Raw genomic sequence first — 11,991 nt, forward strand, 5'->3', positions numbered from 1 at the left:
TGGGGGGTGTGATGACAAACACCCTCACAGCTGGGATGTCAGGGTGGTGGTCGGGGGCATCTGTGACCATTTCCCCCTTCCTCCAAATTCCCTTTCTGCTGGGACTGCTCTGAAAGGGACCCCGAGGGAGGTGGAGGAAGCTGCTGGGAAGCAGGCTCTTGCCCAGCTGCGGGGCTGGGGGCGAAGGAGGGCCGGAGAGGCAGCACACTGCCAGGCGCAGCCCTGGCACCGAGGGCAGCCGTGCCCGGGGAGCAGACGCGGGACCCGAGCTGGTCCTGCCCGGCACGGAGCGCTCCTGTGCCCCAGGTGCCCTCGGGCTGCTCCAGGCGAGCGCTCAAACCGCGCAGTCATTAACATCAGAGGGGGCTCGGGGGGCCGTGATTGCCCCTGCTCCGAGTGCGGGGAGCTGCGGGCTCAGGGATCTTCGGGCTCTGGGGAGCCCCGGAGCAGGGACACGCACAGACACCCCGCACGGGTGGGCGCAGACGGACAGAGACCCCGCAGCCCCCTGCAAACGGACACAGACCCTACAGACCCCGCACGGGTGGGCGCAGACGGACAGAGACCCCGCAGCCCCCCGCACACGGAGAAAAACCCTGCAGACCCTACAGCCCCCAGCCCACGGACACAGATCCTGCAGCCCCCCGCACACGGACACCCCCGCCCGCCGCTCCCCGCACCCACCTGCGGGCGGACGCGCCGCCCCCCGCGCCCTCCTCCTCGCGCAGCGCCGGGCACCGGCACCGGCACCGGCATCGGCACCGGCACCAACGATCGGCACCGGTACCGGCACCGGCACCAACGATCGGCACCAGCACCGGCACCGGCACCGGCACCAACGATCGGCATCGGCACCCGGCACCGGCACCAACGGTCGGCACCGGTACCCGGCACCGGCACCAACGGTCGGCACCGGTACCCGGCACTCGGCACCGGTACCCGGCACTCGGCACCGACACCGGCACCTCACCAGCCCCGGCACAGGGAACGGGGCAGCGGCACCAACCCCGGAGAGCGGCACCGCACACCGCCACGGGCAGCAGGTACCGGGTGGGATGCGCTCCCCACCGTCACCACCGCAGCCGGGGGCGGCGCGGGATGGCCGCGGCTCGGAGGGGCGCGAGGCACAGCAGCCCCGGCGGCAGCGGGGGAGAGCCGCCCCCGGGTCTTCCCCCCGGGTCCGAGGGTCCGCACGGGAAGGGGCCGTGGGCAGCTCACGGGCAGGGAGCGGCACCGTGGGCGCCTTTGGGAGGGGCTGGGAGCTAAGCGGGCACTGACCGCGGGTCCAGGGGCCGCAGGATCCCACGGAGGGCACGGAGGGGTGGGAAGGGCCGGGAGGCTTGTGCCCTCTCCAGGGGCGCTCTCTGGGCACCGGCTGCTCGGGGCTCCAGGAGCACTCTGAGGAGTGAGACAGGGAGCGGGGGCAGCAGGAGGGGGTGGCAGCGGGGGTCAGTGGGGCGGCAGAAGCAGGGGGCGGTAGAAACACAATAGACAGCATGACTGGCCGCTTCTGCTTCCCTCCGGCAGTGAGGAAGCAGAGATCCCGGCTCCAGCCCAGGAAGCCATCAGGGAAGTTCACACCGTCTCCAGTGTGCTTCGTGCTGCGGCCCCCAGACACAGCAGGCCAGTGGAGACCACCAGAAGCTCTCTGATCTCCTGGGGAAGCCAAGGCACCCATCCTGGCAGCTGTGTGCACCAGGTGTAGGGACACAGCCTCAGGGACAGTGGGACGTGGGACAGTGCCCAGAGCATCCCAGGAAGGCAGGGACAAAGCAGCGGGGCTCACCTCTTCCCCGTGGTTCCCCCACAGGCACCGCTGCCGTCACCCAGCGGGAAGCAGCAGCCATGGATGAAGTGACAGAGCTGGAGCTGGGGGGCAACTCCCTGCTGAAGGCCGTGTGGCTGGGCCGGCTGCGGCTGACCCGGCTGCTGCTGGAGGGGGGCGCCTACATCAACGAGAGCAACGACAAGGGCGAGACCGCCCTCATGGTGGCCTGCATCACCACGCACGTGGACCAGCAGAGCAGCCACAAGGCCAAGATGGTGAAGTACCTGCTGGACAACAGAGCCGACCCCAACATCCAGGACAAGTCTGGCAAGACGGCGCTCATGCACGCCTGCATCCGCGGGGCTGGGGGGGACGTGGTGTCCCTGCTGCTGGACAGCGGGGCAGACCCCAGCCTGGAGGACCACTCAGGAGCCTCAGCGCTGGTCCACGCCATCAACGCTGAGGACAAGGCTGTGCTGCAGCACCTCCTGAATGCCTGCAGAGCCAAGGGGAAGGAGGTGATCATCATCACCATGGACACATCAGCCTCTGGCACCAAGACCGCCAAGCAGTACCTGAACGTTGCCCCAGCGCTGGAGTTCAAGGAGAAGGCTCCCCTCGAGGAGAGCACAGCCCCCTCCAGCACCCACCTGAAAACTCCTGTCTCAGCACCTTCCCCTGCCGAGAAGGAGAGCAGCACTCTCACCCCACACCCTTCCCACCCTGGGGACACTGAGCCACCCTCCCCAGGCCAGCGAGGTGGCACTGCCCGGAGAGCCCAGCTGCCCCGGCTGAAGCGGCTGAGGTCAGAGCCCTGGGGTCTGGTGGCACCCTCGGTGCTGGCGGCCTCCAGTCACCGCGACGACACGCGGGTCTGCACCGACAGCGAGGTCATCACGGGCATCGGCGACCTCTCGCTCTCCAAAAAGCCCTCCCTCACCCGCAGCGGCAGCAGCAGCAAGGGAAGGGACCCCTCTCTCTTCCCCCCAGTGGATGAGCAGGCACTGGGGCCACTGGCATGGAAAGCCACCCATGAGAAGAGCCCGGGCACCCACCCGTGCCTGTCCCGGAGCGCCACGGTCCCCGAGGAGCCGGAGAGCACCGGCTCGGCCGCCAGCTCCACCGCAGGGACGGACACTCCCCACTGGTGGAGGCCAGGCACCGAACACAACGGGGACCCGCCGGTCACCGAGGCGGGGGAAGGCGCCGTCCGAGAGGCGCAAGCTGAGCGGGTCTCAGCTGGCCTTGCTGGACGGCTGCTGTGACTCTCCCTCCGGCAGCACCAGCACATCGCCCAGCACCGGCCGGCGCCGGCCGCCCAGCCTGCTGGAGAGGCGAGGGTCCGGGACCCTGCTGCTGGACCACATTTCCCACACAAGGCCAGGATACCTGCCCCCCCTGAATGTGAACCCCAACCCCCCGATTCCTGACATCGGCTCCAGCAAAGCCCCCTCCCGCTGGCTGCTGGGCTGAAGCCGCTGGTGCCCTTCGCACCCAGCTCGCCCAGGCGGGGCGATCTGAGGGCCCACAGGAAGCTCCTCCGCAGACATTCCATGCAGGCAGAGCAGATGCGGCACCTCTCCGATTTTGAGGAGGTCGTGGCGCAGTAGCCGTGCCCCGTTTGCTCACAGGGAGGTGGCCAAGGCCGCGCTGTCCCCGCAGAGACGGGACAGTTCCCACACAGAGTGGGCACAGGCTCCGGGGACACCCAGTGGCCGGGGGGCTCAGCCCTGAGCCCAGGGGCTGAATCGGGATCAGGCTGATCGGGAGATCGATCCCACACCGTCCCAGATCGCCAAGCTCCGTGCCAAGGATCCCACCTGCAGTTCACTTATTCCTCACTAGTTGCAATCCGCTTTTCTTACATTCTGCTCGTTCTCTCACCGAATCCCGGCCTGAAGCACCGGGTGGTGATCTCTGGGGCCGAGGCGTTCATGAAGTGCCTTCCAGGAGGGGAAGGGGCTCAGTACGGAGGGGGCTCGAGGAGCGGAATCCCCGTGCAGCCACGGACCGTGCCGGTACTCTCCGGAGCGGGAGAGGGAGACAATGCTCCACCTCCGGGATTCCCGGAGCTGCGGCCGCTCGGCACACCCGGCACCGCTGCAGCCCCGTGGGCTGTGGGCCGGGATGGGCTTGTCTGGTCTCTGAAGGATCTGAACCTCAGGGGGTTCATTCCCCGCCACGCCGAGGAGCTCTGAATTCAGGAAGCGCCGAGCAGGATGGTCCCAGCCCGGCTGCACGGGAGCCTCTGCCAGCGGCGGGGAAGCCGGGATGCCAACCCACCGAGGGTGACACGGGCCGAGCCCAGCGCTTCATCCCACCGGGAAAGCCGCAGGCACGGCGCCAGAGCCAAGACCCCGCGGGCCCCCCCGCCCCACGCCGCTCCCCAGGGCCGTGGGCCGTGGCTCCCGCAGCTTCCATCGCTCCACGATCGCGGTTATTCACGGGACTGCGTGCGCGTAGGGGCGCAGGGGCAGGTGTTGGGGTGACGCCGCGGCCCTGCGGAGACTCGTGCACTGGTTTTGCACTGCATTAATAAAGCGCTCAGCTTGGGACGGAGGCTGATCTCGCGTGGAGCCGACACCAGCCGCCCGCACAGGGTCCCGGGAGTGCCGCGGGGATCGCCCGGCCCCGAGATGCCGGGGGGGCCCAGGGTGCCGGGTCGGTGGAACCCTCCCGGGCTCCCCGCGGGTGCCCGCCCCGGGGCCGGAGGTGCCGCCCGCGCCCCGCCCCGCAGCGGAAGCGCCACGTCAGGGGGCGGTGCGGGGCCGGCGGCGGGGCCGGTGCGGAGCCGGTGCCGGGGGCGGTGCGGAGCCGGTGCGGTGCGGGTTGCGGGTGGCGGTGCCGGGTTGCGGGTGGCGGTGCCGGGTTGCGGGTTGCGGTGCCGGGTTGTGGGTTGCGGTGCGGTGCCGGGTTACAGGAGGCGGTGCCGGGTTACAGGAGGCGGTGCCGGCCTGCGGGTGCCGGTGCCGGGTTACAGGAGGCGGTGCCGGCCTGCGGGTGCCGGTTGTGGGTTGCGGGTGCCGGTGCCGGGTTACGGGAGGCGGTGCCGGGCTCGGTGCGGGGCGCGATGCCGGGCGCGGTGCGGACGCTGTGCCTGGCCGCGCTGCTGGGCGCGCTGCGGGCCGGCGGCACGGAGCTGACGCTGGAGCTGCCCGACAGCGCCCAGCGCTGCTTCCACCAGGAGCTGGAGAGCGGCGTCAAGTTCACCCTCGACTATCAGGTACTACCCTGCCTGTACCTTCCTGCATGCTCCGTGCCTGCACCCCCTGCCCAAACCCCTGCCAGGGCCCCTCCGCCCCGTTTGTGCCCCATCCCTGTGCCCCTGCCCGGGTGTGCCTGCAGGGGCCCGGTGCCTGTGCCCCCTTGCCCACAGCCCTGCCGTGGGCGTGCTGTTGTCTCTGCCCATGCCACCTGCCCATGCCTCTCCCGCACTCCCATCCTGTGACCTGCAGAGCCCCAGGCAGGGCTGCAGTTCCACCCCAGCTCCCTCCATGCTGCACTAGGAGTTGTTCCCAGCCCCAGTTCCATGCCCAGCAGTGCCCACCTGAGAGCCAGGCCTGGGATGTGCCCACATCAGCCGTGGACACCCCTGACCTGGGTCATGAGGGCCGTTCCTGTCTCCAGGCCCCCCACTTGAGCCATGGGCACCCCAGCTGAGTTGCTGGCACTGTGGTGCACAACTTCCCCAGGGCTCCCCTGGCCTGGGCCCCATCCCATGGGCATGGTGCCCGCTGGCCTCTCACACAGCTGTGGGGCTGGGGCAGGGGCAGGGGCCCTTGCCACGTCGCTGGGCGTGTGCCACCATCGGAGATGCGTCTCCCTGCACAGGTGATCAGCGGAGGGCACTATGATGTGGACTGCTACGTGGAGGACCCCAACGGCAAGACCATCTACCAGGAGACCAAGAAGCAGTACGACAGCTTCTCGCACCACACCGAGGCCAAGGGTATCTACACTTCTGCTTCAGCAACGAGTTCTCCACCTTCTCCCACAAAATCGTCTACTTTGACTTCCAGGTGGGCGACGAGCCGCCCATCCTGCCCGACATGAACAACCGCGTCACTGCCCTGACACAGGTGGGTCCTGGGAGGAAAGGAGGGAGGAAGGAAGGGTCCTGCTGCAGCCCCAAGCAGCCTTGTGGGATGGCAGTTGGGGACGTGTCCCCTTCCTCCCGCACTGGATGCAGAAGTGCCAACCGCCGGCCAACAGCCCCACCACACACCACATCCTCTGCTCTGCCTGGCTCGGGGGGGCTGTGCTGGCTCTGGGTTCCCCTCTCTGCAGCAGCTGTGTCCATCGCACGTGAGGGAATTGCATCAGCCATTCCATCCCTAGGTGTGAGCTCTGGGCTGGGCATTCGGGTGCCCTCATGGGCCTCTCAGCTCTGTGCCAGTGGGGAACCACCCTGCATGGATTCTGGCAGGAAACCTGCTACACAAACACTGCTCTTGAGTGTTCTGGCACGGCCCTGGGCTCCCTCAGCTGAGCCATGTCAGAAGCAACAGGGTGCTCCTGTCCTTGTTCCCAGCTGGAATCTGCCTGTGTCACCATCCACGAGATGCTGAAGGCAGTGATCGACTCCCAGACGCACTACCGGCTGCGGGAGGCGCAGGACAGGAGCAGAGCTGAGGAGCTCAATGGCCGCGTCTCGTACTGGTCAGTGGGGGAAACCCTCATCCTCTTCGTGGTCAGCATCGGGCAGGTGGTGCTGCTCAAGAGCTTCTTCACCGAGAAGAGACCCAGCAGCGGCGGAGCTGGCACCTAGAGCTGCTGTCTGTGCCCGAGTGGAGCAGGCAGTGGGACAGACACTGCACCTCTGATCGGTGCCGTGGGCAGGCGGGGGTGGGAGCAGGGGTGACACTGCTGAGCTGGTGACGCTGCCACCCAAGGACAGGCGTCCCCCAGCATCACCTCCCACTTGCCATCGCCCGGCCTACCCTGTCCCCTCGCCTGGCCAGCCTGTCCCTGTTCTCTGGCTGCACTGGGGAGCGGGTGGGACCAGCACCAGCACAGCACTGGGGCACCCTCAGGCCTGGGACGTGACTGGGATGTGACCACACGCTGCCCCTGAAGCCCTGTGCAGCCACCAAGGGCAGGGGCAGCACTGGCCCCCCCGGCCCCCACCCAGTGCCCTCGGCCCCAGCAGAGCTGCCTGTGGGCTGGAGGGGTCTCTGAGTGCACCCCAGCTGCCCCGTGGTGGGCAGGGTGCCCAGCAGCAGGACACAGCAACAGCAGTGTCCAAGGGAAGGCTGCTTGCTGGGTGGCTCTGGCTCTGCCAGCTCCTCCCCTCGCAGCAGTTCTCAGGCTGGCAGCAGGTGGTGTGCCTGTACCAGGTGGTATTTTCATACTCACACCGGTCTGTGCCTGAGGCTCAGCCCCCTCACACGTTCCCCCCACACGTGCCGAGGAAGCCCCATCCCTGCCCCAGAAGCGCGGGGGACCCACACACACCTGGGACTGCAGCCCCTCATTCCCTGGGGCCCCACAAGACCCCTGGAGTGACTGGTATGCTGGCCCTCCAGCCCTCAAGCAGGTGTGAGATCATTTCTCAGAGCTGAAGCAACTCCACTAGACTTTTCCTTTGCCACTTTCAAATAAATCCCTGCAAGCATGGCTGGCACTGCTGTTATTGGGCACAGCTTCTGCCTGCCCTCCTGCCTTGCCCCCTGCCCACACAGCTGAGCTTGCTCCTGGCACAGGACCCGAGGAGGACACTCGGGTGTGTGCCCCAGCGTGAGGCTGCAGTGTCAGTGGGTTGTGAGGGGGTTCCCACTGCACAGTGGGGACTGAGGAGCCAGGGGAGCACAGGGGGACCCCGGGCAGAGCCCAGCTCTGGGGTCCCTTCCCTGCGGCTGGGGGATGCCAGAGCAGCTCACTCTGGCAGTGCTCGTGGTGCTGGGGGCAGTGAGGGGCCCGGGCAGCCGCAGCCCTCGCCCACCTCCCTGCCAAGGCTCTGCCGGCAGCGTGGCCTTGGGCAGCTGCTGCGGGCGGGAGAGCTGCCCCCGTGTGCCTCCCAACAGCCTTGGGCAGCAGCCAGCAGCTCCTGCTTGGAGCACAGCCACAGCAGCAGCACCCTGGCACTGCCACCAGCCCTGGCAGGGACCAGCCCTGCACCCACTGTGGGGATGCACAGGGAGGGAAGCACCCAGCCCTGGCCAGGCTGGCATGGCCTGGAATCTGCCCCTGCCTGGGGACTCCTGAGCTGCCCACGGTGGGGACAGGGGCAGCTGTGACCCCCATGAGTCAGGGGGCGGCTCTGGGGACACCAGCTCAGCTCCCAGCGGGCGGGCACAGGAGGGACAAGAGGTGGCCATAGGACACTTTATTGCTGTTCAGGGCACAGAGAAGGGAAAGGGGAGGGGGGCACCCCACCAGCCCAAAGCCCCCAGAGGCACTTTGGGGTGCAGGGAGAGATCAGCAGTGACTCCATGCTCATGGAGCTGTGCTGACCCTGCTGCCAGGCCCCCTGCCGGGGCACCCCAGCTGGTGTCACAGGGAGCTGCTGTGGCAGGAGGGCTCCCTGGCAGCCCCTAGGGGCCGGCGCAGCCCCGGTGCTCCCCGCGGGGCCGGCAGGGAGGAGGCTGAGCAGCGGAAGGAGCCCGTGGCCGGGGAGGGGGGCTGGGCCAGGGGACCCTGCCTGCATGGGCACCCCCAGCCCCCCGGAGGGGGATGGTGAAGAGCCCGTAGGTGATGGGGTCCAGGCACGCGTTGAAGAGGCCAAAGATGAAGAGAATGTGGGTGAGGGCCGGCGAGATCCTCTTCTCCACGGCGCGGGGACAGAACCAGTGCCAGAGCCCCAGCAGGTAGTAGGGGGTCCAGCAGAGGATGAAGGAGGAGACGATGACCAGGCTCATCCGCAGCATGCGCAGCCGCGCCCGGGGGATGTTGTTCCTGGAGCACCGCAGCGACGCGTCCCGCGAGGAGACTGGGGGGGAAACAGGGCTGGGACAGGCACCCCTGCGCTGGGGCAAAGCTGGGGGCTCCCTACAGAGCTCCAGACGGGGCTGCCCCGGGACACGGGGGTGCCTGGCACTCACAGAGGCCCGAGCCCATGCGGCGGGAGATCTCCAGCAGGATGCGGGCATAGCAGCAGACCATGATGAGCAGGGGCAGCAGGAAGAGGCAGGCAAAGCCCACCATGTTGTAGAGGGTCTCGTGCCAGGCCCGGGGGAAGCTGCCGCGCGTGGTGCACTGCGTGAAGTTGTGCGGGGGCCGCAGGGTGATGGTGTGGAACAGGAACAGCTGCAGACAAGAGAGGTGAGGTGGGAGTAATGGGTAATGGGGGTTTATGGAGGCCAAAGCAGGGACCCCCAGACCCACAGGGACAGACCCAGCCTCGGGGGGGGGGGGGGAACCTGCTACCCCCCTGCACTGGCTCTGCTCTGCACTGACAGGGGCCTGGGGCACCCCCACAGTGGGCAGAGCTGGGCAAGGGGGGTCACTGCCACAGCCGCTCCATTGCCAGCTCCGCGTGCCCATCCCACCCTGCGGGTCACACAGTGGCACCAGCCCTGGCAGCGAGCCCGGACGGTGCCACCGGAGGCCGGGCGGGGCGGGGAGTGTTACCAGAGAGCCCGGTCGGTACCTGGGGCACGGCCAGCCCCGCACTGAGCAGCCAGGCCGCCTGCAGCATGGCGCGGTTGCGGGCGCGGGCGCGGGCGATGGCCAGCGGGCGCAGGATGGCCGCCTGCCGGTCCAGGCTGATGACCACGGTGACGAAGGCCGAGGCGTACATGGCCAGCAGCCGCAGGTACATGAGCAGGCGGCAGGCCAGGTCGCCCGCCCGCCACTGCAGGGTGATGTTCCAGACGGCGTCGAGCGGCATGACCAGCACGGTGAGCAGCAGGTCGGCGGCGGCCAGGTGCCGCAGCAGCAGGCGGATGTGCGGGCGCCGGCCGCTGCCCTGGCCCCCCACCGCCCGCAGCACCGCCAGGTTGCAGCCGGCCGAGAGGGCGAAGAGGGCGAAGGTGACGGCCACGCGCACCTGGGCGGCCGGCGAGAAGGTGGGCAGCCGCAGGGGCTCCTCGCCCCTCTCCTCCGGGGGGCTCCAGGCGCAGCCCCACTCAGGGAGCGTCGTGCCGGGGGGCTCCGTGCTGCTGTTCCCCACTGCAGGGCCGGGTCTGCGTGGCCCCTACCTGCCACAACAGGCAGAGGGGCAGCGGCAGCCCTGGGGGGGGCTCTGGGTGGGGCAGGCCACACTCAGCACTGTGGGTCCTGTCCCCTAGAGCCCCCTGCCCAGGGCCACAGTGCCGACATCACGTCTCTGAGCTCACTTCCCTGTGTTCCATCCTTGCCTGCTGCATCCTGCTGCTACCCCCGAGCCTCCAGCAGCCCCCAAAGCCCCTCCATGCCCCCAGAGCTACAGGGGTCCCTGGCACCAGCAGGGCAGAGGAAGACACTGGCAGATGACCCCAACACGCCCCCTACCTCAGGCCATCACTGCTGTGCCCCTCCCTGCCCAGAGTACCCCTCATGATCCTGCCTGGGATGGGGACCCTACCCAGCCCAACAATGAGCCTGTAGGACCAGACACCCCATTCCCCCCGCCTCACCTGTGTCCAGGGTGTCCTGCCTGGCATTCCCCAGCCAGGCCATGGCACGGCTGGTGCTCACAGAGTGCCGAGGCTCTGTGCTGAGGGCTCCTGCATCTGCTTGGGGGCACGAGGGGAGCGGGGCAGGTACCGGGGCAGGTACTGCAGAGAGGCAGCACCTGCTGCAGCTGCAGCTGCTGTGGCGTGGGCGCCCTTGGCAGCTCGGAATGGTCCTTGACGTAGCCAGCAGCTCGGAACAGCACGGTCCTTCCCCTGCCACCCACAGCACACGGACACACACGTAAGCGTGCGTGGTGCTCACATGGGAATGAACAGTGAGATGTGCCCCACATCTGTGGGAGGGACCCCCCAGCCCAGGGGGTGCTGCCAGTGCCCCCCAGGTCTGGCACTGCTGCTGCCAGGGCCAGGTATCAGAGCACACAAGGGCTCCTTGCATTGAGGTGCAGCATTTGGGGGGCCCAGAGGCCCACAGGTTCGTCCTCCCAGCCCCGTGACTGCCAGCTGCTCCCCGGCTTGTGGTGATCCCCATGGCAGTGTCCCCATGGCTGGAGCATGTGCCAGGTCCCTTCAGCCCTGCCTGGAGAGCAGGGATGCAGCCTAGGGGAGGGCAGGCCAGGGGGCTGCTTTACATCTCAAAGGCTTGTCTCCGTTCCGTCATGCCCCTCCTCCGCCCCAGCAGAGGATATTAACCTCATTAGAGAGTCCTTTCACACTCCATGGGGTTCATTAACCCCCGCCCTTCACCCCAGAGCCCAGAGCTGGGAGGATACACCCCTGACACATTAGCACATGGCTGCCAGGTCCCAACACCCTCCTGCTAATGGGGACCCCAGACTTCAGGGAGCCACCAAGGGGGCTGGGGGCATAGGGTCCCCATCACCGGCTCCTGGCCGGGTCTCCAGCCCGTGGGCTCAGGCCCACCCCCACCCCGAGCTGGACCCCAAATCTGCCCATCTCACTCTGCATGGGCGGCTCCCACAGGCCCAGACTGCCAGGTGGGAATGCTGGATCTGGAGGGTGCTGGGGATCCTCAGCCCTTCCTGGCCAGGGGTCAGGCCCCAGGGCAAGGGGAGCATTTCTCTTGATACTCCTCCAGGATGCTCTCCCAGCTGGCTGCCCCACAGCCCCCAGCCCTGCAGCCCAGCGAGGAGAGCCCAGGCATGGCTCTGCTGGGCATGCCGAGCCCCATTGGGTGCCCAGTCCTCCTGGAACAGCCACTGGACACACTCAGAGAGGGCACAAGGGTTTATTCACATCCAGCCGTGCCCGGCGCGTCCAGCACGGCTCCAGGCTCCGACGGGCAGCTTGTTCCTGCAGCTGCCCCAAGGGCCACGTGTCCCCAAGCTGCAGGGCTCCAGATGGGCATCGCGGTGCTCCAGGCCCGGGACTCACCCGGGTCAGTGCCGGGGCTGTGCTGGGAGCAGAGCCTCCAGCAGTGAAAGCAGATCCTCTGCAGAGAGATCCTGGGGAGAGACAGGGGGAGGGTGAGCACCAGGCAGAGCTGCAGGCAGGGCTGGGGTGGTGGCAGTGACAGCCCACACCCTGGAAGGGCTCCTGGGCAGGGACAAGGGACTCCTTTCTGTCCCCACTAATGGGATCCCCACAAACATGAGGGAGGGAAGCGCCAGGAAGGAGGGGCAGGCTGGGGGACCCACCTCAGCCGCTGCA

At 68.2% G+C, this 11,991-nt stretch overlaps 3 protein-coding genes across 3 annotated transcripts; 2 read left to right on the plus strand and 1 right to left on the minus strand.

Moving 5' to 3' along the window:
- Positions 1–720: 720 nt before the first annotated feature.
- Positions 721–3,789, plus strand: LOC118690908 (ankyrin repeat domain-containing protein 34C-like). The gene is given in 4 exon segments (XM_036389903.2): positions 721–1,043; positions 1,811–2,951; positions 2,953–3,221; positions 3,224–3,789. Coding segments are annotated over 3 exon segments (1,530 nt in total). The 5' UTR covers positions 721–1,043; positions 1,811–1,845; the 3' UTR covers positions 3,379–3,789.
- A 198-nt stretch (positions 3,790–3,987) lies between these two features.
- Positions 3,988–6,608, plus strand: LOC118690784 (uncharacterized). The gene is given in 5 exon segments (XM_036389727.1): positions 3,988–4,227; positions 4,368–4,991; positions 5,600–5,723; positions 5,726–5,847; positions 6,300–6,608. Coding segments are annotated over 5 exon segments (1,347 nt in total). The 3' UTR covers positions 6,537–6,608.
- Positions 6,609–8,260: 1,652 nt separating this feature from the next.
- Positions 8,261–10,981, minus strand: LOC118690783 (gonadotropin-releasing hormone II receptor-like). Its single transcript, XM_054516261.1, is given in 6 exon segments — positions 8,261–8,433; positions 8,436–8,696; positions 8,809–9,013; positions 9,357–9,902; positions 10,482–10,575; positions 10,953–10,981. Coding segments are annotated over 6 exon segments (1,308 nt in total).
- Between the last annotated feature and the right edge of the window lie 1,010 nt (positions 10,982–11,991).

The sequence above is a fragment of the Molothrus ater genome, chromosome 13, assembly GCF_012460135.2.
Source record: "Molothrus ater isolate BHLD 08-10-18 breed brown headed cowbird chromosome 13, BPBGC_Mater_1.1, whole genome shotgun sequence".
NCBI classification, from domain to species: domain Eukaryota; kingdom Metazoa; phylum Chordata; class Aves; order Passeriformes; family Icteridae; genus Molothrus; species Molothrus ater.